The following is a 26,588-nucleotide window of genomic DNA, read 5'->3' on the forward strand; positions in this document are numbered from 1 at the left end:
AAACTCATAACCACCGTGTTACAAACAAACAAACCCTAGCTTCTTCTTCTTCATCATCATCATCTTTCAAGGGCTGTAAAAGAAGCAGAGGGATCAAAATGAAGGTGCTCCAAGAACTTACGTTCAAAAGGGCTCTCCATGATGGCTCGCTTGAATTTGTAATATTCTGCAGCCAGATTGATGTGATATAGGCCTCTAAGGGACTTCATGACTTTCTCTTCGATGATGTGGTTTGTGAGGTTGACCAAATCTAATGTGGCTTCTCCTTCGGGCATGGCAGGCAAACTCAGGGCCACAGAACAGTTCCTGCAAGGCACCCACGCGGATGAATTATTGACTTGAAGCAGCTTTCAAAATGCACCCATAAAACTCAAGAGCCTGCAGAACCCATGATAGGTAGTCCTCGACTTAACAGTCATAACTGGGCTCATAATTCTATTGCTAAGTGAGTTTGGCTTCATTTTATGACTTTTTGTTTGCCACAGCGGCTAACGACTGCAGCTTAATGAGCAACCCGGTTGTAAAGCTAGCTTCCCCATGGACCTTGCTTGTCAGAAAATCACAAAAGGGGATGACCTTTTATTGCAACCATCATAAATATGCGTCAGTTGCTAAGTGTCTGAATTTGGATCACGCGGCCGTGGGGATGCTGCCAGGGTCATATGCGTGAAAGTTAGTCACAAGTCACTTTTTTTCCTGTGCTGTTGTAACTTCAGATACTGTCGCCACTAAATGAATGGTTGTGTTGATCAGGAATGCAATGACAGCCTTGAAGGAAGATATGTGCAGCTAACTCAGTGGCCTCAGCAGGCCTTTAAAGTCATGGAAAGTTCCCCAGGGATCAGCCAATGTCCCTGAGATACCACCAGTGGTGGGATTCAAATATGTGAACAGCCGGTTCTCTGCGTGGATGCTGCTTCCGGAAGACTGTTCTGGGCCTGGGCAACATAAAATTAGCTACCAGTTCTGCCGAAGTGGTGCGAACCGGCTGAATCCCACCACAGGAAGGAAGGAAGGAAGGAAGGAAGGAAGGAAGGAAGGAAGGACGGAAGGAAGGAAGGAAGGAAGGAAGGAAGGAAGGAAGGAAGGAAGGAAGGAAGGAAGGAAGGAAGGAAGGAGTGGTGGGATTCAAATATGTGAACAACCGGTTCTCTGCGTGGATGCTGCTTCCAGAAGTCCGTTCCGGGCCTGGGCAACATAAAATTAGCTACCGGTTCTGCCGAAGTGGTGCGAACCGGCTGAATCCCACCACTGGATACCACCCAATATCCTTGGAATCCCACCAAGGGAGGTGGTGGACTATTTCTGTACTTCTTGATCTTATCTACTGAGTGCCAGCTTGCAATGTGACTCCATGTGTGACACCCCCTGTGTGACAAAGTGATAAGCAAGGAAAGCATAAATATGTGTGTGATCTTCTGTTCAAGGTTCTCTCTTGCTTGGAGGGACGCCATCTTTAATCAGCTGAATGAACGTGTATCAAAGCAAATACCTGGACTCTTATTTTACCAAGCCACACTTGAAAACCAGCCAAACTGTTGTAAGTTGAGGACTACCTGAAAAGTCTGTTAGAGTGGAGGGAAGATAGTCCTCAATATACAACTACAGTTGGGACATAATCAGAGGCAAAACAAGGAGAAGACAGCTATGTAATAAGAAATCATAAAAGAGAGGGGGAAAAAGTCCACAGTTTGCTACCTGGATGAAAATCTGTACAGATTCGATATAGATTTTCGGAACTTGCTCAACATTCGGGATAATTTGGCTTCTGCCCAGTGTAGTATCTGTTGGGTTGCCTGTTATCATGATAAAATAATAATCAGGTATAGATTTTATTATTAAAACAGAATTAAGCATTTAAACGCCAAACGAACATATGTTTATTTATTCATTATATTTTTATAATGAATAAATAAACATATTTATTCATTATTGTACAACTCTCCCTGGTTTACGAGGAAAACAGGCACTACAGAAATAATTAAAAACCATCAGAACAAATATTTAATTGATCTTTAAACCGGAGGACAGGAACTGTGGGTCTGTGAAAAGAAGAAATGGTTCAAAATAAAAATCAAAATTCTAATCCTGTACTTCTTTCCTTCCTTGACGTGTATTTCTGAGTGTGGAATTGTATTCCCAAATTCTCAGCCCAGGAACAGAGCCGGGGAAGGATAAGGAAAGTCTGCAACTTGGACAGACCTTCTCAGAATAATTTATTCCAGGGTGAAGATTCTTCTTGTCAAACGTTGCTCAGAAAAGGCAGTCCAAACAAGAGTCCATCAGTTGTGGGTGACAAACATTCATTTACATTTTCCATGAAACCCCGGAGCATCATCATAAACATGGATATCTAAGGAAAGATTGAAATCTACAAGGTGGCAGGAAGGACATTGAATCACCATTGGATGCACATCCAAATGGGATGGGGGTTTGATCACAACACCGTGCCTGCCATCTTGCAGGTTTTGACACCACCACCTAAAATTAAAACAATGACTTCCAGATCATTTATGTTCAGCAGAAGAATTGGGATCCATTGCCTAGCAGAGGTCCTGTTGAGAAACTGCCAGCCAGGCTTGAAGGAGGATCAAACAGGGACCTAGCCTGGAGTCCTTGCGATTGTTGTTAGGGGAAAGCAAAGAGTGTGCAGTGATTTTTGTAGTATAGGTAGAAAGCAATAAAGTTGCTGATTAAAGCTAGTCACTGGTCACTTGAGTCCGACAGATCCCTATTCACTAGATAAGGTTTGGACAGGAATCTGATTTCATTTTATTTGTGGAAGCCATATATAACAGGAAGTGGGAGATTTTACTCACAAGATCCGGCCAAGCACATGGAAGCATGCACCCTCAGCGTTCTCTTTGAGAGGATCAAGGCAGCATCCTTGCAGCCTGTTAAGAAAAGTCCTACACGGAACTGTGTGCAAGAGAAAGTATATAATACCAACCATATCAAAGCCAGTTTTCAGAAATCTCATTGCAACCTGGATGGGTTCCATCAGCCATACGTCTTTCACAACATTGGGCACCAGTGCCTGAAGTTTCTTCAGATACGCATCGGTCTTCTGTTGCCAAACTTCATCCAACGGTTTCAAAGTCACATCATAGTAGGCATCTTTTAGGGTGGTTAGTGGCTCTTGAGTAAGATGTTTTAAAAACACAATAAGAACAAAACTATTAAAATCATGAAGATCTACCATAAAGCCCTATCATCCTGAAGGAGCTTTAATAGATATTTTCCAAGAACTTAATGGCCGATGTCCTTCACATCTGCTAAAATCCACGTAATTCTTTCTCAGGGCAATCCCCACGGTGTTTTCTTTAGCAAGATTTGTTGACACAAATGGAATGAGATTGCAAGACTTCCAGCACCTAAATTATTTTGAGTTTAAAGCCATGTATCCAGTGGTGGAATTTAAATACCTGAACAACCGGTTCTCTTATTCGATGCAGGCCTGGGCCTCCGAGGCCTAGAATGGACTTCCAGAAGTGGCATCCATGCACTTTTGGCGGGTCGTTCTAGGCCTAGGAGGCCTCCAAAGCCTAGAACAGACTTCCAGAAGTGGCATCCATGCACTTCCAGCAGGCTGTGCTAGGTCTGGGAGGTCTTCTCCAGATCTCTGAGACCTAGACTGGACTTCTGGAAGCCAACCAGTTCTTTGAATACAGCAAAATTTAGTTACTGTTGGGTGGCACCAGAATGCTAGAGGTGGGCACAATGTTAAGGTATAAAGCCTGCTTCAAAGATTTGGGTGTTGCCACCTGGCCCAGCTGTCATACTTAATGACTGCTGTCCGTTTGGTCCTTATTGCAATAGGTTGTTGAAATGTAAGTGCTGAATTTAAATAAACGTCTGGATACTAAAATGAGAATTTTGTTGTGTGTTGTCTCTTGTTTCTTTTTAACAAATTTTTCCCATGACAAAGATAAGTGGAAAGAGCCTTATTTATGTTTACCACCATGCATTACCTAAAAAGTAATAAAGATGGGATAACAATTTAATAAATAATAATAATAAATAGATTTCCTGCCAATCTGCATGTGTTTCTCTCCCCCTCCCTTTATCTTTGTATGAAGTAAGAAGGATGTTGACTCATGTTACTTTCTTGGCTGGGACTCAGGACTCTTTTATCTGATCACTGCCTTCTTCCTGTCCCTCAAGGCTGCTATTCCCTCTGTATTTTATATCTTTCTTTTGCCCATCTGTGCTTACTTTGCAGCTCCAGTTGGATCTGTTGTAGGATGCTTTGAAGCTTCCTCAGGTACATGGGGAGATGATCCCGTAGGAGTTGCTTAAATCCACTCTGCTCCCACATCTGAGCAATGTGGCTTGTCCCACTGTGCAGGAGTTGTACCATCTCTTGGGAGGCTTCTAAAGACCAGCTGACAGCATCATACAGAAATTCAATGTGCTGGATCTATAGTACAAACCATATTGAAAAAAAGGTAATTTGATCTCTCTGGATTTCTGTGTATCTCTCGCGCCCAAAATGGTCTTCATAAAATGTCAAATTCATGTCTGTGAATTTGAGTGTGTTCACAAATCCCGTTTTTCACGTTCACCAGGTTATCTCGAACTAAGGAGAGAGAGAAGCACCCTGAAACTAAGGAGAAATTTCCTTAGACCAATTAACCAGTGGAACAACCTGCCTCCAGAAATTGTGAATGCTCCAACACTGGAAGTTGTTAAGAAGTGATTGGACAAGCATTTGTCTGAAATGTTGAACGCAATTCATTTAACAACTACCGTGATTTGCTTAAGAACCATGGCAAAATGATCATAAAATTGGACATGATTCCTTTAACACCTGCTTTGCTTAGGAACAGAAATTCTGATCCCAGTTGTGTTCATAATTTGAGGATTACCTATATTTGTTTTTTTTTTTAAAGTAAATATGTAAAGTTGATAGACATCAGGGAGCTGCATAATTTTTCTTTCCAAGAAAATAAATCTCAGTTTGATCCAGGATTCAACGCATCGTTAGAAAATCTGAACGGAATCCAGATTTTTGTATGGAATTAGGGTTACTTCCTTGAATAAAAGATTAAACTACAGAGTTGGGTGCTTAAAAATGAGATTCACATACACACATGCACACAGTCGCTACCTAATATCTTACCGATTTTCTGAAGTCCTGAATACGTTCCTCCCCTTTTTTTATTTTTGCCGCCAGTCTGTGCTGGAGATCAGATGCAATCTCACCCAGTTTTGACTGTAAGAATTGGAAAGACTCTTAAGGTAATTAATATAGTAAATTAATAGGAAGAGAGGGAAGGAGGAAGGAAGAAGATATAAAGAGGCAGGAAAGCAGAAAGAAAGAGGGAGGGAGGGAGGAAAGAAGGAAGGAAAGAAAGAAAAAGAGAAAGAAAAAAGAAGGAGGGTGGAATAAATATTGATGAGGACATTTCTATGACAATGAATATCACAGTAGTTAATGGTCGTTCTGATGCTAAAGCTAAAAACTGAAACTGTTGGACTTGGAGAAAGGAAAGATAAATGTCTTAAAATTATGGATTTGTCATTGCTTATTAGAGTCCCGTGGACTGCAAGAAGAAGCCATTGATCAGTCCCAGACAAATAAAGGCTGACTTACGAGATGAAGACCGGTAAGCAGACATTGATATATTTTGAGCATGCAATGTTGATGGATTAAAAAAAACCACAAAGATTATTCTTGACAAGTTTGAAGGAATTGGAAGAAGGGGAAGACACTGAATGAAATCAAGGAGATATCTGGAATGTCCATCAAAATACTATGGGTTATAACTGAAGATTGAGTAAGGTGGTAAGAATTGAACATACTGTACAGGCACCAAGAGCTGAAGTCAACTTAATTGCATCTAACTACCATAATTAAAGATTAATTTGTTTGAGAGAGGCCGTCACATAGGGATTTTCTTAAAATGTGGGCTCCAACACAGTTATAGCATGGATCCAATTTGTTAACAAGGTCAGCTACAAATCTAGTACTGTAGCTGCATCTCTACGACCTTTTACATGCACTTACTTTTTAAGCTAAATTTGTTTATTGGTTTGCCACGTAGGAAACTGAATGAGAGAAAGACAGACCAGGTCCTTTTTTGACGAATGGCATCTCACCTCAGTCTTCATGATGAGATCCCAACAGCCATGGGCCTTCAGATTTAGACTTTGGTTAGATGCTTCCATGGTGACATATCCTGTTTCTTCATGTCTGTTTACAAGGAGGCGAGCGTTGAGTGCCACATGCTTTTGACCATTCATACAAGCTGCAAATTCTAGTCTGTCCTCAGAATTTCCTATGAGAAAGAGAGGAAGGCAGGATGGCAGAAAGAAAGAGGAAGGAAGGAAGAAGGAAAGAAGGAAGGAAGGAAGGAGATATAAAGAGCCAGGAAGGCAAAAAGAAAGAAAGAAAGAAGGAGGGAGAGAGAGAGGGAGAGAGGAAGGAGGCAGAATGAAAGAGGCAGGAAAGCAGAAAGAAAGAAAGAAAGATTGAAAGAAAAAAAGAAAGAAAGATTGAAAGAAAGAAAGAAAGAAAGAAAGAAAGAAAGAAAGAAAGAAAGAAAGAAAGAAAGAAAGAAAAAGGGAGGGAGGGAGGGAGGGTAGGAGGGAGGGAGGAAGGAAGAAAGGAAGGAGGGAAAATTTTTGTAGTAATTCCTTTCAGAAGAGGCAAATTTTGAAAATCAAGGAAGGGAATAGGCACCTATATTGTTGAATTTACCTTTCAAGTATCCTGTGTAATACCGAAGACACCCTTTCCCTTTGATGGCTATTATTTTCACTTTCTCGTTTGGTTGATCCATCTTTCCCTCAACAAGGACTTGGCTTTGATCAACTGAAGAGGTCACATAGGCCTTCACATCCATCCAAATAGCCTCAGGTCCTTTTAGCTATGCAAGGGAGACAAATCTCACATGTACACTACAGGGTAAAATAGTGTAATTATGGGAAAAAAATTAGAGAGTTACCATCTTTGGTCCCTGAGCTAGATTGTTTATGCCTAGCAACAACTAACTCTTTGCTGGATCTGCTCTTTCACCAATATTTTTGTTCCATCCAACACCATTTCAAGTTTAAGTTTCAAGAAGGATTCAGCCCATGTCTACTTTCTCATCGGCTTTGGGAGAAGGTTAAAAACATGGCTTGGGGAGAAAGCATTATGGACATCATCAGTTCCCATTTCTGCTTTCAGGATAACTGTGATTTTACAAACTCGTGGGAGAGTTGATGATGGATGTCATAATAAGAGGGGTGTTTTTGGCTCATATGGATTGTGGATTCTCCTCTTGATGTAAACTGTTGACTATCTCGATCATGAGGTGGCAGTGTATACTCACTAACCCGTTGAATGGTATGTTAAAAAGATGTTTCAGGCAGCTACTGTATAACTAATCTCCTGATAGTTGCATTTATCTTGGGAGGGAGGCTTTTGCAGTCAAAAATTGCTCAGAACAGGATGCACAGATATACCTTTGCTTGTTTTTCCCAAAGCTTAAGAGACTTCATATCACCACCTCATTCAGCTATGTTCCTGCTAAGTTTCCCCATTCTCCTTCTCCTCCTCCTCCTCCTCCTATTATTATTATTATTATTATTACTACTACTACTACTACTACTACTACTACTACTACTATTTTCTTTGAGCAGCATGGTGGCCTATCAGGAGGCTGTGAATTCAATCCTAGGGAGTGGCAGATATATTTCTCTCTTGGGATGCAAAAAGAAAATATCTGCTCTGAGCTCCACATAGGTGTTGGGAAGAGCATCCAGCCAGTAAACGCTCAGCTCCATTCAGTTGCCCCAATTCCACCCCAATACAAGGGATTATGGGGTCATTAAAAGAAAAAAAATTCTATTCTATTCTATTCTATTCTAGTACAAAATGGTACACATTTGTCTTTAAGATAAGCCACATCATGCCCCCTCCCCTTTTCCCATAGTCACCTTCTGGGGCAATCTAAGATGAGAAAACAGCATTGCTATCTTTTTATGAGTTCAAAGAAGAAGAAAAAAGAACCAGAAAGATGCAGCATTTCCCCTTATTAGTTACCACCAGCTCACTGAAAATTCCGCCGAGTAGTTCCTCATTTCCAGCTTGCTGTTGTTCTGTAAAGCCACCATAATTGCCCCTTCATTGTCTCCAAGGCTGATTTTCCCTTCGGATCGTACGGCAGTGTCTCCCTGGTTTAGTTGGAATTTTCCGGAAAGAGCAATTGCCTAGAGGGTACGAAGCAAATAAGGTCAGGGACGGTCAGTCTTCAGAAAACAATGGACAATTGGAGAGCTCTAGGTTGGAACCCAGAACACATTCAGAAGTAGCAATAAAAGAGAATATTTGCAGCTTAGAGTTGAAATGAGGGGTCCTTGGTGCTCTCTGAGCTTGGTTGTTTTCTTGCAGATATTTCATTGCCCAACTAGGTAACATCATCAGTGCTAGAAGGGAGTGGGGTTTACAAAGTGGAGAGAAAGAGAATGGGAGGGGGAGGGGGAGGGGGAAGGGGAGGAGGAGGGGGGGAGGAGGAGGAAGAGGAGGACAATGACTGTGGGGTCCTTGGTGCTGTCTGATCCCGATTGTTTTCTTGCAGACGTTTCATTACCAAACTAGATAACATCATCAGTGCTGGTAATGGAATAGGGTTACTAGTAATGAGATATTATGTAAGAAAACAACCAGCATCAAGGACCCCTCACATCCAGAAGTTATTAAAATACTTTCTGGCTGAAACCCTTCCAAATCATCACTCACATTTGGGAGATCACACATCCCGAGTCTCACGTCATAGTTTAGCCAAGACGAATAATCCGTTTCAACTTTTCCCAGAATACGCTGATGGGAACACGAGGTCAAGAGATTCTTTAAAGTAGCTTGTACCAGCATTTTATCCTGATGCAACTTTTGGCTTCTCTGCAGTCAAAGAAAAGAAGGAGGCAGAAATAAAACTGTGGCACATTCTGAGAAGGGGGTGACAAAAAGGACCTACATTGTTATGTATTTTTTTTTTCTTTCCGGAAATGTTTAATACAATAATTAAAATAAAATGATTGGGACAGAGGCCCAGAATCACAGCAGAATTCACATACATTGTAAACACATTCGTTCTGTTTCACTTCATTATTATTCCCCTGTCCTTTAAAATTCAAAGCATTGAATCTAGAGAGTCTGTGTATGTATCTTTTCTTCATTGTATTCAACTACAATAATTTAGTTTATTTGAATTGAGACCCAAAGACAAGCAATGAGCTCCATGTTTGAATGGGAACTTAATTGAATTAATTATCTCAGAGAAATGTTTAGGTAGAGATATAATCTCTCCTAGCACATTTATAAAAACATTGTAATCCAATCTTAATTTCACATCATAAAAAGCCCCACAATTATATTGCCACTTTGTTGGGTGAAGGTCTCTTTTCTTCTTGTGTTAGCAGGTTGGAAGCTGCAGGTCCCATGACACGTGTTGCTTCCCCAATTAAGCCAAATGTTGCTTGAAAAACACTCCAGGAGGAGAGCTGATGAAATTTCATGAGAAATTTGTTGATATCTCATGAGAGTTTACTGACTCTTCTGAGATTTGTGCAGACCTGGAACAAGTAACCAGTGGAATAACTTGCCTCAAGAAGTTGTGGGTACTCCAACACTAGAAATTTTTAAGAAGAGATTGGACCACAATTTGTCTGAAATAGTATAGGGTTTCCTGTCTGAGCAGGGGGTTGGACTAGAAGACCTCCAAGGTCCCTTCAACTCTGTTATTCCATGTTCTTGATTTGAGATTTTACCAAACCTTACCGGAGTTGTGGGTATCTAAGGGTGCAGTAATGTGCCTGTACATCAAGGTTGTATGACTGCAGTTAGAAGCCGTATTGGTTCCTGACCTTTGTTTTATATCTGAGGATTGTTGGCAAGTAACTCATCCTGGACTTGATTCTTTTCCAAGCGATATTATCCCAGTTTTCGTTAGCAAGATTTGTTGAGATGAAAAGAATGGTGTTACGTGAATTCCACCGAGTGAACTGTTTTCCACCTAGAGTCAATATATTATGATGTATATTCGCTGGTCCACTAATTTAACAAAACAACAGAATTGGAAGGGACCTTGGAGGTCTTCTAGTCCAACCCCCTGATCAATCAGGAGACCTATACCATTTCAGATAAATGGCTGTCCAATTTCTTCTTAAAAACCTCCAGTGATGAAGCACCCACAACTTCTGGAGGCAAGCTGTTCCACTGGTTAATTGTCCTCACCATTAGGAAGTTTCTCCTTAATTCCAGATTGCTTCTCTCCTTGATTAGTTTCCATCCGTTGTTTCTTATCCTGCTCTCTGGTGCTTTGGAAAACAAGGTTGATCCCCTCTTCTTTCAAATATTAGAACACCGCTATCATGTCATCTCTAGTCCTTCTTTTCACTAGACTAGATTATTCTGCAAAGATTTCCTGATTGTCTTTTGGCGGCTGTTTATTTACGCCTCTGAATCTTTATCAGAGACCCAGGATCACACACACTTTGTGTTCCAAGAACTACAAATCCTGCCTTCAGTAAGCAGGGAGACTGAAAGTTTGATGACGAAACCAGCTTTCCTTTACCTCATAGGTCAGATGTTGTACAACCATCTTGTTATCCCATGTAAGATCTAGGTGCTGATTCAACATGGCTGCTGTCTGCTTAAGGGAGCCACAGGCCTGGAGACTTGCAATAGTTAGGATGTTTTTAAGCTGCCAAAAAAGAATGTAAAACATTGTTGGAGGCCACCTTTTGGCTCACTAGCCCTGGAGAAAAATTGAATCAATTCTTTTGGCATAAAGCACATTCTGTTTCCCAGGTGTTCTTTCTTGATTTCCCAGGAATTTTTCTGAAGCTTCCTCAAGCTTCTGAAGAGGACCATTCCTGAGGTCTACAGTAAAGCAAAACCAGTTTATTAGAGTCCTTCTCCACCCTGATCGCGCACTCTTTAAATTATTTGAATTTAAAGATTTTGCTGTATCAAACTCAAAAGAAGTGGGCCATGTTGGGGCAGTGCTTAGAATGCAATACCGCAGACTAACTCTGTCCACTGCCAGCAGTTCGATCCTGACCGGCTCAAGGTTGACTCAGCCTTCCATCCTTCCGAAGTCGGTAAAATGAGAACCCAGATTGTTGGGGGGGGGTCAATATGCTGACTCTGTAAACTGCTTAGAGAGGGTTATAAAGCACTGTGAAGTGATATATAAGTCTCGGTGTTATTGCTACTTCTATCAAACTCAAAGATACACTTACAGTAATGCCACATCTGATTTGTCTCCCCAAATTATGTTATTCCTTTCCACTGTTTATATCTTTTTTGTGTCTCTGGATAGTCCACTCACTGCCCAACCCTGAAATCCCTTTTTGCTGAAAGCCAACATTCATACCTGTCCAGAAGAAGCTGTGATACAAGTATCCCAAAATGTGTCCCTCACCCTGGACTTGTCTCCAAACGTGAAGTTCATCCAGGCCGGCTGGCCATGGTTCCAAGCTATTTGCATCTAAAACTCAGAAAAGAAATTTCTCTTGAAAGCTCAAAGGGGACAACAATATCTCCACACAATTTGGCTGCAAGAGAGGGATGCTCCAAAGTCATCTGACAAACTGCACAGACTTCACAACCTATGTGCCGACTTCAACCTAGATCTCTCTGATCCCAACTCAAAGTCAACCATGATATCATGTTGGTTGTTTAACACTGGATATTAGGGAACCTTTGTTTCTTAGTACTATTCAAGAAAAACCATCAGCTCCCATTACTGCATTTCTCAAACCAGTTATGTTTTGAAACATTTTCATTTTTATTTACAGAGTGTAACTCCATTCCAGGCAGCTAATTCTCTGGTCAAATTTAAGTGGATCCAGCTTCACAATATCTCATTCCTTAGAAGAAGGAATGGTTGGACTTAATCAGATACATTTATTTTTGAACAAATTAATGCAGAGTAGAACACCTTGGAGATCATTCTCTCCAATTACCTGTTGCGCATATGCTCCTTTGTGGCTTTGGGTCAGGGAGCTAACCTCAATGTGCTTCATCGTGAAGTTAAAAGGCTGTGCGATAATGGCAGAATAAGCAATCTGGGCTCTTCCACGCTTGAGAGAAGAAGACACCAAGGCCTGTGGTTATCAGCAGAAAGAGATGTCACATAATGGAGTAATGTAACCTTCACTTTTGGCAAAGAGGCTAGGAAATGATTTGGTTCTTTTCACGCAGGATTGGATGAGAGTGGCTGGATTTTTACCGGAAATGTAAATGTGGGGGAACAAGGTCATGCTTTGTTGTTGTAATTGCGAAGTCGTGTCCAACCCATCGCGACCCCATGGACAATATTCCTCCAGGTCTTCCTGTCCTCTACCATCTTCTGGAGTCCATTTAAGTTCACACCTACTGCTTCAGTGACTCCATCCAGCCATCTCATTCTCTGTTGTCCCCTTCTTCTATTGCCCTCAATCTTTACCAGCATTAGGCCCTTCTCCAGTGAGTCCTTCCTTCTCATTAGGTGGCCAAAGTATTTGAGTTTCAAAGGTCATGCTTTATTTTGGATTAAGAGATTAAGATTGGAAAGCTTCATCTTCTCATCATTCCTCCCACAGTTTTGCAAGAATGGAGGTCATCATTACAAGATCACAACCTTGTTTTTTCCTAAGATAAATTGGGGTTGTTGTTTTTTTTGTCCAGTTCTTCGTAGGAACTGTACAACTTATCCAAGGAGCAAATAGAGCATTGGTCATCTTTGACATCTGAGCATAAAGCCCTTGTTTAAAAGAAGTCTGGTCCTGTTTATGCCAATGTCTAGTCTATTGAAAAGAAGGACCAGGGGGGACATGATGGTAGTGTTTCAATATCTCAGGGGCTGCCACAAAGAAGAGGGGGTCAAGCTATTCTCCAAAGCACCTGAAGGCAGGACAAGAAGCAATGGATGGAATCTAATCAAGGAGAGAAGCAACCTAAAACTAAGGAGAAATCTCCTGACAGTGAGAACAATTAATCAGTGGAACGGCTTGCCGTCAGAAGTTGTGGGTGTTCCAACATTGGAGGTTTTAAAGAAGAGATTGAACAACCATTTGTCTGAAATGGTATAGCGTCTCCTGGTCAAGCATGAGGCTGGATTAGAAGACCTCCAAAGTTATTCTATGTTTCTGTGGTTAGTTGTTTGGAAAATCTTACTTTTACATACGTCTTTTTTCCTAACCTGTGGGGTTCACCTGCGATGGAGGCAGCCAACTCATGTAACCTGAAACCTAAATCAAAGAAAGTGTGGTTTACCTGCTTGCCATCCACCTTGAATTGAAGCAGCCTTTCACAAAGGTTCCTACTCTTTTCTGAAATTAAATCCACTTCTGTCCTTGCAGGAATGCCAGAGTGAGTGGCCCCTTTGATGTGTTGATCCAGAAGTGCGTGAAATTCTTGTCTAGTCTGCAGGAAATATGATCAAACGAAATCAAGTGTGCCAGTGAACAAAAAACTACAGGTACTCGACTTACATCAATTCATTTAGTTGACCATTTGAAGTTACAATGGCAATGAAAAAAAGGGACTTATGACAGTTTTTCACATATATGACCCTTGCGGTATCCTCATGGTCACATGATCAAAATTCAGGCATAGAGTAGAATAGAAACTTTAAATGTAAACTAATCAGCATAAATTAAAATGAAATTTTGTTGCATACAGCTCTCAAAAAAATACCATTTTGCATACACACACATATATGTATACGACACAGATGAGGATATCATCATCATCATCATTATTATTATTATTATTCACACAGTAGGCCAGATGTTCAGACTGGGATTGGCATTTTTGTCTACCTAACGAGTCCTTTCCAAGGACCTGGGATAGGCAGATATGGATTATTATTTCTCTATTAATTTGCAAATACACCGAGTGCTTCTATACTGGCAACAAATTCCTTAGGTGCCTTACATTAGGCCAGGGATAGGCAACCTTGGCTTTTTTATGACTCGTGGACCAGAATTCCTGAGCCAGCCATGCTGAGGGAAAAGAGAGAGGTTTCCAAGCTGAGCCATGCTGGCTCAGGAATTCTGGGAATTGAAGTCACAAGTCATAAAAGAGCTAAGGTTGCCTATCCCTGCATTAGCCATCCAGCTCATTGAAAGCCCTGATTTTCTCTAGCAAATAAAAGATGACAATCGAAAGAAGCAAGCCAAATCGGGCTTAGCAATAGCCCTACACTCCACGTTCAAAAGTCATTCAGTCTGGCCGAGCAATTACTTACAGCCGTGCCTTTTAATAGGAGGAATGCAGCGACAGTGTTTCCACCAACAGTAAGCACCACTTGAGAATCAAGATTGACCTTATCCTTTAATACGTGCCCTGATCCATTCATTTTTGTTGGGATTCCAAGATCCTGAAATGAAAACGAGAGCTTCACCACAGCACCCCCTAAGGAGGGTTATTATTGAACCATAGCTAAATGTGCTCTCTCAGTTCCAGTTTGGCAGAACTTTCTTCCGCTAGAAATGCAAGTCTAATATCAGGTCACCTTCCTTACTCTGTCCACTGGCCAAGATTATACCTGTATCATGTGGCAGGAGTTCTCCATCACTGCTTGCCACTGGGATCGGTTTCCTGCATTGATCTCCAAGCTGGCTTGGAGTTGGCAAAGTCCAGATTTCAGTTCCAAGCTTAGGGCATGCTTGAGTCGTCTCCCACAATGGACAATCAGCTTATTTTCTTTTGGGACCCTGCTGAAGAATGAAAGCCCGTGTCTTAGCTCCATTTCTAAAATGAACTTTGGCTGGCACTTGGTTGTTATTGTGAAATAGGACTCTTGGTCTCCCACTTGCAGGCTGCTGAAGAACTCTGTTCGGCCACCCTCCTTCAGAAGCGATCCATTGACCTGTGCGTAATTTGGGAAGCCACGATCCTATTGTGAGACACAAAACAAAAACGTGTGAAGGCAATCCATTTCTAATCTTTGACCTGGATGAGATAGGACACAGAAGACAGAGTTGGAAGGGACCTTGGAGGTCTTCTAATCCAACCCCTTGCTCAAGCAAGAGACCCTATACCATTTCAGACAAATGGCTATCCGGTCTCTTCTTGAAAACCTCCAAATTGTCCCAAAGTCATCCAGCCGGCTTGCATGCCTAAGCCAGGACTAGAACTAGTTTAATGAAGAGAAGGACGAGGGGGGACAGGATAGCAGTCTTCCAATATCTCAGGGGCTGCCCCAAAGAAGAGGGAGTCAAGCTATTCTCCAAAGCGCCTGAAGGCAGGAGAAGAAGCAACGGGTGGAAACTAACCAAGGAGAGAAACAACCTGGAACTAAGGAGAAACTTCCTGACTGTGAGAACAATTAACCAGTGGAACAACCTGCCTCCAGAGGTGGTGAATACTCCTATACTGGAAGTTTTTAAGAAGAGACTGGATGGCCATTTGTCTTAAACGATATAGGGTTTCCTGCCTGAGCAGGGGGTTGGACTAGATGACCTCTAAGGTCCCTTCCAACTTTATTATTATTATTAACTCAGGATCTCCCAGTTTCTAACTTGGTGCCTTGATCACTGGACCAAACTGGCTATAATTATAATTTATAAATAAATACATAATTTATAAGTTATAATATCATATCTGCTACTATGCTGCTTTTCACGGACTGTGTGAGACCTCTTCTCATCTACTCTCTTGAGCTTGAGAAACTCTTAGAAGAAAGTCTTGCATGATCACCTCCAAAGCACCAGATTTGTTCAGAAAAGTCACCCTCCATTCTGCAGCTGTTCCTCCAGCCTCAGCACTCAGATCTCCATAGCCCATCCACTTGCAACTTCCCAGAGCGATTTCTACAAGGACTTTGTGTGGATCCCCTCTTGTGATGGCCATTTTCACCCTATTCTCTTGGGCGAGGCCCAGAGACTTAAGATAAGGCCAAGCATGGCTGAAGCTGGTTTCCAGAACATACTCCAGGTTGCATGCTGTGTGGCTACACCATGGAGCAAAACTGCTATTAGAAAACATTTCCTTCATTACACTGGGTGCAGAGTCATTGGACACCTCTGGTCCATGGAGCAATGCTCTTAATGATGCCTACAAGAGAAAAGGATCAAAGTGTCACCTTAGTTTTTCCCCGATCTAGACAAATACACAAATTGGGTACGTGAGCCAGTCAGTCTATTATCTATCTCTGAGTCTAAAGTTAGTGAGGTTAATTTTCATGGTCGATGCTATCATTGCCCAAACTTGGAGAAAAAAGTCTTGTACCTCTAAAGAATGATTTGCCAACTCTCCACTACATTGGACAGAAAGCCGATGAGATCCGAGTTCTCCATCACACTGGACCTGTAGAATATCAACAAGGATGATACAGCTGAAATACAAGCCATGTTTTGATGTAGGCCAGGAAAGATTTATAGCTCGGTGGCAGAGCAGTAGACGGGCATAGAAAAGTTCTAAGGTGTGATGGTGTGTGGAGATGACTTTGGGAGATTGGGTGAAGAGATGCTGCTTAGGGGATTATCAGATAAGAGGCTACATAGCCTACAGCTGGATAGTAGGTAAGACAAGGAGATCTTTCCTAGTATCTTGCACTGTAAAGGAGATGGGAGAGAATAGTACTTCCACACTTGTGAGTTTCTGTTAATCTTACAATAAAGTAGAATTGGATGATCTGGTTATATTTCTTATCTGCTGTACCTGTAAGGTTGACATCTGTCTTGCCAGATTGAAGTACAATTCTGTTCCCCTATTCTTTTCCCCTGAGAAATTAGAGATAGTCTCTTATGAGCCTCTTGCCCCGACCACTATCAAGCTGTACTTTAGGCTGACTCAAGAAGTGATGAGGGTCAAATTCCTGTTTTGCAGCAATTAGTTAATCTCCGACTAATTGTTTCCCTTACTTGATAGTAACAGATGCATTGTACCTGAGATGGAAGGCCATGTTTCTTCAGCTCTGCAATACTATGGTTAATGACGGCAGTGAACTGGGTTTGAAGGGCTTCTGGATGCAACTTCTCAACTTCAAACATGACACTAATCTTCTGGTTGCCCCCTTGAAGGTCCACAGTTACTGTCTGGTAAGTATCATTGTGACCATACATGGCCTTGATGCTACTTTCCATGGGAAGTCCTGGAGAAGACAATGGAGAAGGAGACAGTTTAGTGGAGAGCTCAACCTCCTAGCCTGACGGTTTTTCTGAACCAACAAAAAGTTAAGTGTCCTTGTGGAGAAGAACTGAACAAAAAAATCCAATCCTCACAACGCAGTGATGGATGAAGCTTTAAATTCTAGCTAGTATGAATTCAAGGAACTTTCTCAAAGATTCTAAAATGAAGAAGCAAACCATTCAACATTCATTACCTATTGCATAGCAGTGGCTGATGTTGTGTGTGAGTGTGCCTGTGAATCCAACCTCATTCTGAAGGAAAATATCTGCAGGGTCAACACAGAGAGCTCTTGCACCCTTCTGGACATGGGCTTCATCCCTTTGGATTCTTCGTTTCAATTCCAGGGAATTTTTCAGTTTGCCCTGGGCTGAAAAGATATTACCGCCATCCTGGGTCACAGTCACCCTCATGCTAGAGAAGCTTTCATTTCCAAACAGACATTTCCTTCGGACATGAATGGAAAAAATGGAGCGGTTCACTGCAACGGTCACAAGACCTGTTAGACACAAGTAAGGGAATCAGGGTTGAATCAGGACGGCATAAACCAAGGTTATGAGATTACAGCCTTGCCACAGTTGCCAGAGAAATTGTAACTCTCGACAGATTGTCCTCGGCTTACAACCATGGATTTGGGAATCCTTCAAAATTACTGAAAAAAGTGTCCTACAATTGTAACAGCATCCCCATGGCCACGTCATCAAAACTGGGATGTAGGCAGTCCTCAACTTACAACAGTTCATTTCGTGACCATTCAAAGTTACAACGGCACTGAAAAAAGTGACTTACGACCGTTTTTCGCATTTACGACCTCTGCAGCATCCTCCACGGTCACAGTGATCCAAATTGGCAACTGGCTCATATTTATATGACAGTTGCAGGATCCTGGTCTTCTGACAAGCAAAGTCGATGGGAAAACCAGATTCACTTAACAACCGTGTTACTAATTTAACAACCACAGTGATTCACTTAACAACTGTGGCAGGAAAGGTCATAAAACGGAGCAACTTTCACTTAATAAATGTGTCTCTTAGCAACAAAAACTTTGGGGCTCAATTGTGGTTGTGAGTCAAGGACTACCTGTGCTTGGCAAGCAGCATGCATTTACGATGGTTGCAGCCTCCCGTGTCATGTGGCCTCCCCATTACAACCCGATTACCATGAGGCTTCACCACAGAAGGTTGTTAACCTTTGTTCTCCCCAAAGCAGCAGAAGTTGAAAATCCTAGATCTACCTGGTAGCATTCAGTGTGGCCCTGATTATCTGATTGTCCTGTGGGAAGTCAGCCCCCCAGAGAAGGAAATATTAAAAGGGCAGAAAAATATATTTCCTCAAAGGATCTTAAAGAGGCAGAAAATTATGCCCAGTTTTCTTAATGGTCCCGGGTCTCTCTTCCCCAGGCAGAGGCCAGCTCTGTAGAAATGCAGATGCAAATCCAGGAAGATGGAAGCTAGAAGATTAAGAAGACAAAGACACCTAAAATCTACATACCTCACCCAAACTCTAAGAGTCATCAGCCCCAGGGAAGCAGGATATGACCTTTGGGACATAATAGGATTAACCCATAACCATCAGAATACCAGAAAAGCACACCCAGACTCAGGTCAGAATACATGACACAGGAAATAGCCTCAAAGAGGAACAGGAAACAACTCCAAACAAAAGGCTCCAGAGGGTATAAAAACCCACTCCCTACATGTGCTCTCTCTCTTTTCTGCTGGAGCCATCTTTCTGTCTGGCTCTCCTCCTCAATAAACTGCAATTTTCTTTCTAAAGCAGTCGCCATGTTTATTCCCAGCTTGGACTGAACTACGATGAAGACTTTTCTTTCAGCAGTCCAAACCAACAGAGATGCTCTACCTTCGTTAAAATTGATTCGGTGCTTCAGAGAACCATTAAGGGAGAAATCTTGAGGTACGATGAGCCGTATGCTTTCGAGGTTGTGTTGCACGTGGCCACGGAGGGTCACCACACCGGCTTTCTGTTCCTTGGATCCTGAAACGCCCACCTGGAAGGAACGATGATTCAACTTTACTGATGATGTCAACAGCAGCCTGTTGTAAGAAAGAAACGGATGAGAAATCAACATTATCGGTATTCTAAAAAGGCTAAGAAAGCAGCCGGTACAATTTTACACCGAAATAAAGGAGCTTTCTATAATGTTTACAATTCTGCAGAACTACGGAAAGGTCATTTCGACGAGTCAAGATGTTCTGCTTTTGTTTTTCCTCTGAGTACAGATATAAAGTTTCTTTCAAGCCATCTCTGGATTATCAGCCACCCTCACTTTATTTACCTTGATGGTGTCACCTTACTCAGGAACTGCAGCCCCAGGTATTTAAGTTGATCTAGAACATCTTGCTTTAGGGCAGCGCTCGCACGAAAGGCTCGGATGTTTCTTTTTATCTCATTGGCAAAATTGGCCTCCAGGAATATTAGATTCCGTGAATTGGTGTGGAGGTCAAAAGATCCGTTGAGGCGGTTTTGGCCGTGACAGCTTAGACTGGCCTGGGCCTAAAGCATCAGGAAAACAGAGTCAAAAGATCGCGCTAAAGTCCTTGGTTGGCCCAAAATCAATGCCCCAGATGCCAAAAGAAGCATGATGAGAACGGGAGAAGAAAGTATGTAAAGATACTATCCTCAAACAATGGGCGCATTTTGCAAATCACAGATCCTACCAATAGAAGAGAATATTTGTAGCTGAGGGTTGAATTGTGCAATCCTTAGTGCTAGCTGAACTTAATGGGGTTTTTTTTGCAGATGTTTCATTATCAAACTAGGCAACATCATCAGTGATATAAAGGAGTGGGTTTTATGGAGTAGAGGAGGAAGAGGAGGAGGAGGAGGAGGACTGTGGTCCTTGATGCTTTCTGAACTTGGTTGTTTTCTTGCAGATGTTTTATTACCCAACTAGGTAACATCATCATTGCTAGAAGAGAGGGAGGGAGGGAAGGAGGAGGAGGAAGAGGACGACAACGACAACTATGGGGTCCTGGGTGCTCTCTGAGCTTGGTTATTTTCTTGTAGATGTTTTATTACCCAACTAGGTAACATCATCAGTGCTAGAACACCAGTGTTAGCTGATCATGTAACTAGTAACAACGATCACAAGGTCACCAGCTCGATTTTCTTCTTTTGACCAAACTGTGGTGTTGGTTCGGTGTTTTGGTTTAGTGAATGGATAGAATTGGGGAAGAAAAAAAGGCAAAAGAGTCAACTTAAATGATGGCAGGTGACTGTGGAGAATATCTTTTCCAGTACCTGAATAGTTTGCGGGAAATGTGACCAATTCTGTTGAAGAAATTGAGGGTAGAGTTCAAATCCAGAGTCTGGTCCATTAAGCCAAATGTTGAACTGTTGGATTACCTGTTTTTTAAAAAAGGAGTTAAAAGAAGCTTAACTGTGCTTATGACACAGATCAGCTTTTCCCAAACCTTCTAGAGATGTTGGATCCCTAAACCTAGCTCAGCATTTGTTTTCCTTGATTATGACATACCTCCAGACCTGGCTTCTGCTTTCTCCTTTGGGATTGATTCAGTTTTAATCCTAAATTGTTAATATGGTTATATGTACCTGGAATGAATGGGTGACATCCAGTTGTATTAGATGGTGGGATTGGCCCATGCTAGATTTATTTTGGTATTTTCCCAGGAAGCTCAGTACTTCTTCTTGACTGATTTTCAGTTTCACTTCAAGCTCTTGATTAGCCTGTAGGATTTGATAGTTTCATGGTTTCAAACTGCTGGCTCAACAAAGAAACACCTAAATTTGGAATCTCAGAGACTATGCAGAACTCAAGGATTAAGATTAGTGTCAAGATAAGGAAAACTGGTGCTAAGACCACATGGGTCTTGGATGGTAGACCCCAAGCTTATCGTCTTCTAGTTGGCTTCAGAACTCCTAGTAAATTCTTCTAGCTCCCTGACCACACGTTCACTGATTCACTTACCATTTCTGACTATGGAAACAAGGACAGAGAACTTGTAGACTTCTCTGGTAGACCTACAACTTGCAGCATCCTTCTCTTTTTGGTCTGTTGGCTGGTGTTATTGGGGACTTGAATTTAGCCACCCTTGCAGGGTCCCAGAGAGAGAGAAAGCAATCCATTTGCCCCAGATCATTCTAGCAATTGAATTATTATTATGGGTAAGGAAACATAAGCTTGAGAACATCAGTAGAAGACTCAAACAGACACACAGTCCATAATTTGAAAGCCATCTGACTAAGGTTCTTCTAGAATCTGAACTATAATTGTGAGTAAGAAAACAAAACCTGGGGCCATCTCTAGAAGGACTCCAGTAGGCACACAGTCCATAATATGGAAGCCATTTGGCCAAGATTCTTCTAGAACGTGAACTATTATAGTGGCTAAGAAAAAAACAAGCTTGGAGCCATCTCTAGAAGGACTCCAGTAGGCACACAGTCCATAATTTGGAGGCCATTTGGCCAAGATTCTTTTAGAATCTGAACTACTATTGTGGGTAAGAATACGCAAGCTTGGGGGCCATCTTTAGAAAAATTTGAACAGGCCCAGAGCTCCTAGTTTACATTTGGCAAAATTGTTCCCCTCTGCTCTGCCTCCAACTTACATGGGTGAGATTCCGCACTATCATGCACGCTTCTGTATTTTGAGGGGAAATGCTGCTGTTATAGGGGTGAGTCAACCTTGCACACACCTAGAGATGGAAGGAAGATAATTCTACAGCTCTTGAGAAGAGCAAGAATGACTCTCCCCCCCCCTCCTCCCTGCTTCTGTCCATGCTCATCACTTACATATGGATTTTTAGCTGAATAGCCCAAGGTGAGATTTAAAATGGAGTCTTCCCGCTCGTCAATCTCCAGTCTGGTTTCCAAAGAGTAGTGCTTCTCCTTCTTGTTCACTGTGAATGTTTCCTGGAGAAGAAGACTTTGTGGAATGGAGAGACTTAGCGGATGCCTAGGATGCCAAGGAAAAGAAGCAGGGGTCTCGGTTGAGATGGAGATAGGGGCTGCTGAGGGGGTCTCCTCAGGAAATGAAGAAGACTTGGGAGCAGGACTGCAGTGTCCCTTGGCAGGATGACTAACACTTTTAGGAGTTAAAAGTTGAAAAAAAAAAAAGTAAAGGTAGCAGAACCATGGTCTGGTCCTGGAAGGCAAGGAAGGAGATGAACGAGGGAAGAAAACTTGAGGAAATGTCATCAGCTTCATTTAAGAAAAATATGTGTGAAGTTTTCAGTTAAGCCAGGAGCTTTTGGTCTGCATTAGGCAATAATTCAAGTCCATGCAGATTTCTTGGCATGGTTCTGTCAGAAGTAATAAGCCAGGGGTCTTCAAACCTGGCCTTTTTATGACTTGTGGACTTCAACTCCCAGAATTCCTGGCTGAGGAATTCTGGGAGTTGAAGTCCACAAGTCATAAAAGGACCAAGTTTGAGGACCCCTGTAATAAGCCATTGCTTCCTTCTTAAAGCTGAGAGAAAGTGACCAGCTCAAGGTCATCTGGCTGGCTTTGTGCCTTAGACCGAACTAGAACTCACAGTCTCCTGATTTCTAGTCTGATGCTTTAACCACTACACCTAACTGGCTCTCTCAGGTAACCTATCCCTGCTGTAGATTCTAATGGATACGGGCAGGTGAGAAGGGAACCAATGTACCTTAACAGGAGAGTTCCACGTTTCTGATAAAGCATTTTTTCTTTCTTCACTTCTTCTAGCTGCGCCTCAAACCGCAGGACAAGAGGTGGGTTCTTATGGTCTGTCCACATAACGGATGTAGAAATGTTTGATTTTCTAGGCTGAAAACAAGAAGCCATTACTAAGCTACTTAAGGAAAAAAACAAACAAACAAACAAACAAACAAACATTATACAATGAAAAGTGAATGGTATTAACTCAACAAACACAAAGCTGAAAGGCTAGACAGGGCTCTCCAAACTTATCAGCTTCAAGACTTGTGGACTTCAGCTCCCAGAATTCCCCAGCCAGCATTGTGTCCCTTCGTAGTTCCCATCACTCCTGTTCTTCTTTGCAACCCCCCCGCTCTCTACTGATCACCTTACCGCTTCCAAGTGGCAGTAAGCTGCCGTCAGATTAAATTCCTTCTTTGCAGACGTCAGTCTAAAACGAAGAAACTTGGAATGTTCATTATTTTGCAGGAAAACCTCGTGCTTTATCAGCTGGCTCCACAACGACATTATTTCGTTCTGGCTGTGCAGGAAATCTTTCACGAAACGGTTGATTGTGGACGCCTAATAAGTCAAAGGAATAAGTTCATTCTGAGAAATAAAGAGAATTCTAGAAGCAATGCTTGGCTTTATCGGACATCGTCTCCCTATTATTTAATCCTGACGCTTCAGTTAAGAATAATTCCATGTGGTTAAGCTTGTTAACTAGTAACTTAATTTGCCCATTTGCTCAGCTCTATAATACAGTGTAAGCTTAGTTTAATAGATCCTCATTTACAGGACTCTGAATTGAGCAGGCTAAATTTCTGCCTGGTTGCCCTCCAGAAATGACAGATAAGTCCATGTAATCTGAAGTAGTTCACAATTTGAATGTGTGAAACTATCCTGAGACTGAAAGAAGAGAGGCTGTTATCATTAGTAGATTGGAGAGCTTGTTTTTGGCTTTTTGGAGGAATGGATTCCTAGCCCAGGATGCCAACTCTTTGGAAAAATGATATTTAAACCCTTGAAGGAGACTCCACCTTCATGAACAATTGTATTTTGTTTAGTACAAAAGGGCTGGAAGATCCCTAACTCAGCTCTCAAAGTTTGTTACTCTAACCCCTTCCTTCTTGGTACTAAAACTAACTAAAAGAAGTCCATATGAACCTGGCTTCTAAAACCAGGACTTCTGCAGCAGAATGAAGAACCAGTGAGTAGACAGGCTCTTCCAAATTCCTCTCTGGACTAGGAGAAGACTTGAGATCACCCCCAAATGCTCCAGACAGCTGTTCCTTGCAAGGAGACCACAATATAGCAGTCTTCAGTGGGCTTAGCACTCTGGGAGAGGCGGGAATAACCATCTCGCTCAAACTATGATTGGCACATTTGCTATGACACTCAGTTCAAATACTTCCTTTCAAATCATTTTTGGAAATGGCTTGCTAACTGCTCTGCAATTGAAGCATTTCACCCGATACTTTTATATTCAGAATATTGTCACAGTGGCTACTTGGCAACATGCCAGTCTACAATTGCAACTGAAAAAAGAGGGAATCAACTGAGGCAGCCAAGAGGAAGGAACTAACTCTCAGATATGTGGTTGTCGATGTGCGGATCACAATCCTGCCTTCTTTCTCAGCGTCGTTGTCTTTGCAAAAGAGCTCCAGGATTAAACCCTTGACAACAAAAGCTTTACCGACGGTTAATTCAGCAGTGGTGAAGAAAGCCGAACGCTGGAACTGGTGGAATTTGTGAGTGGCATACAGATACAGCCAGGGTGTGTCCATGTTGAATGTACCTATAAAGAAGAGAGAAAACTTCATTTCTGAAAGCTGCCCTTTAGGTTTATTTATTTTTCAATAACTCCAATTGGTTCTTTATTGGCCTCACTTAATTTTTCCCATGCAAAGGGAACCACTTAATGGAGAATCTTTCATATTCTGGTGAAAAATAAGGAGCTTGAACGGTCTTTTTAAAATAAATGTGCATTAATTGTTTTAGATTTTTTTAGTTTGTCAATCATCTGTCTGTCTGTCTGTCTGTCTGTCTGTCTAATCTATCTATATTACCTATCTGTCTGTCTGTCTGTTTAATCTATCTATATTATCTGTCTGTCTATATTATCTATCTGTCTGTCTGTCTATATTATCTATCTATCTATCTATCCATCTATCTATCTACAGTATTATCCATCCATCCATCCATCCATCCATCCATCTATCTTATCTAGCTATCTAGCTATCTAATTCAATTTCTATAGCCGCTCATCTCAAATACATGTTTTTGTAAAGTTTATCTTGGTTTGATTCTTGAATGTATGTTTGTAAAGCAACACTATATAAACATAAACAATTGAAATGTTTTTTTTTCTTGATTGACCTCTGAGGCTGGTCCTTTATTTTTTGTTTTCCAGTAAAAAAAACCATCACCATCAGCATGAGACTTTCAGGATATGCACACGATCAAATCTTACCTTCCCACTTCTTCAGCAAACGGCCAGAAATATTTTTCCACTGAAGGTCGGCTATAAAAGGGATGCGGTTGTTATAATGCACCTTGAAACTGGTGCTGCATTCAAGAGAAGGGTGGAAAGAACTAGAATGCTGCAGCCGGGTCCTGTAATCCAGATTCTTTTCAGGCACTTGAATCATGAACTAGAAGGAAAAATGAATCGTGCCCGTGTTATAGGAAAAGAATGCAACGGGACAGTGGCTACAGATAACCCTTGACTTGCAACCAGAATCCATCGCTAAGCAAGGTATTTGTTAAGTTAATCACGCTTGATTTCACAGCCTTCTTTGCCACTCTTGTTTAGCGAAGCACTTCAGCTGTTAAATGAGTTGTTCAGTGAATTCAGCTACCCCTGTTGATTTTGCTTCTTGGAGGCCAGTTGGGGAAATTTGCAAATGGCGAACACATGACCCAGGATGCTGCATCTGTCATTGCAGAAAGCTCAAGATGATTTCCAAGAGAGTCTTTGGTAGAACTGTCATTTTGTGAGGAAGGCTGGAGTGATACAACAGCTGCCCCAAAGCCTTCTCTATGGGGTCTCCTCTCGCTTTATCATCATCATGACCTTGCAAAGTAGGTTCATGGCTGATGCTCAAGTGGAGATCCCTGTCTAACTTGCCTAATCGCCTTCCAACACCACCCAAACCCACCCAAAATATGTGACCCGATTCAGTCCTGCTATTCCTACCTCCATGAAGTAGCTCCTCAGAGTGGCCTGGGAATGATTTTTGAACATCTGGCTGATGATCACCTTCCTCATATTGTTGGCTTTATCCCAGTGTTTCCCGTAGTTAGCCTCCAAGCGGGAATGCAGCTGGGTTGCAGTGTCTTCATGGTGCAAATGGACCTGGAGAAAGGTTACAGGTTGAGCATTTAGCATCTTCCCTCGTAACAACTGCTGTTCCAAGAAAAATCTTGGAGGAAATCCTGGATTATGATAGTTGTGTCAGGTCCTAGTCATCCGTTGTAGAGAATAACGAAGATGACCTAGATCCGGGGTAGGCAACCTTGGCTCTTTTATGACTTGTGGACTTCAACTCCCAGAATTCTTGAGCCACCCATGCTGAGGGGAAAGGAAGAGGAATTCTGGGAGTTGAAGTCCACGAGTCACAAAAGAGCCAAGGTTGCCTACACCTGACCTAGATGGAGATATGCAAGATCTCCAAAGCAATGAGGAATGAAGCAAATCTCCATTGAAGCTCAGACAGACACCACGTAAGTATAAGAAGGGGAAGAGTATCACACAGTCAGACTTTCAAGAATCTGTTGTTGCAACCGCTCTCGATAAAAGTTGTTTCAGCTTTCCTGTAGAATTAATGTCCTG

The 26,588-nt window shown here is 41.9% G+C and overlaps 1 protein-coding gene across 1 annotated transcript in view; it reads right to left on the minus strand.

The window, feature by feature from the left end:
• Window positions 1-26,588, minus strand: part of LOC120315652 — a 37,437-nt gene that overhangs the window by 5,672 nt on the left and 5,177 nt on the right. The window contains exons 9-37 of the mRNA XM_039360366.1: window positions 25,953-26,111; window positions 25,227-25,407; window positions 24,340-24,551; window positions 23,147-23,335; window positions 22,743-22,882; window positions 21,884-22,046; window positions 21,700-21,786; window positions 20,684-20,818; window positions 20,372-20,476; window positions 19,407-19,624; window positions 18,971-19,164; window positions 17,307-17,609; window positions 16,870-17,075; window positions 16,211-16,288; window positions 14,526-14,876; window positions 14,226-14,357; window positions 13,250-13,399; window positions 11,959-12,099; window positions 11,367-11,480; window positions 10,563-10,691; window positions 8,729-8,887; window positions 8,044-8,199; window positions 6,704-6,872; window positions 6,103-6,281; window positions 5,123-5,215; window positions 4,216-4,420; window positions 2,951-3,138; window positions 1,699-1,796; window positions 122-306 (exon numbers count right to left, since the gene is read on the minus strand). Coding sequence (XP_039216300.1) covers window positions 122-306; window positions 1,699-1,796; window positions 2,951-3,138; window positions 4,216-4,420; window positions 5,123-5,215; window positions 6,103-6,281; window positions 6,704-6,872; window positions 8,044-8,199; window positions 8,729-8,887; window positions 10,563-10,691; window positions 11,367-11,480; window positions 11,959-12,099; window positions 13,250-13,399; window positions 14,226-14,357; window positions 14,526-14,876; window positions 16,211-16,288; window positions 16,870-17,075; window positions 17,307-17,609; window positions 18,971-19,164; window positions 19,407-19,624; window positions 20,372-20,476; window positions 20,684-20,818; window positions 21,700-21,786; window positions 21,884-22,046; window positions 22,743-22,882; window positions 23,147-23,335; window positions 24,340-24,551; window positions 25,227-25,407; window positions 25,953-26,111 — 4,819 coding nt within the window. The remainder of the gene's footprint in view (window positions 1-121; window positions 307-1,698; window positions 1,797-2,950; window positions 3,139-4,215; window positions 4,421-5,122; window positions 5,216-6,102; window positions 6,282-6,703; window positions 6,873-8,043; window positions 8,200-8,728; window positions 8,888-10,562; window positions 10,692-11,366; window positions 11,481-11,958; window positions 12,100-13,249; window positions 13,400-14,225; window positions 14,358-14,525; window positions 14,877-16,210; window positions 16,289-16,869; window positions 17,076-17,306; window positions 17,610-18,970; window positions 19,165-19,406; window positions 19,625-20,371; window positions 20,477-20,683; window positions 20,819-21,699; window positions 21,787-21,883; window positions 22,047-22,742; window positions 22,883-23,146; window positions 23,336-24,339; window positions 24,552-25,226; window positions 25,408-25,952; window positions 26,112-26,588) is intronic.

The sequence above is a fragment of the Crotalus tigris genome, unplaced genomic scaffold, assembly GCF_016545835.1.
Source record: "Crotalus tigris isolate CLP2741 ecotype Arizona unplaced genomic scaffold, ASM1654583v1 scf7180000019173.45859301935:6455823, whole genome shotgun sequence".
Taxonomy (NCBI): Eukaryota; Metazoa; Chordata; class Lepidosauria; order Squamata; family Viperidae; genus Crotalus; species Crotalus tigris.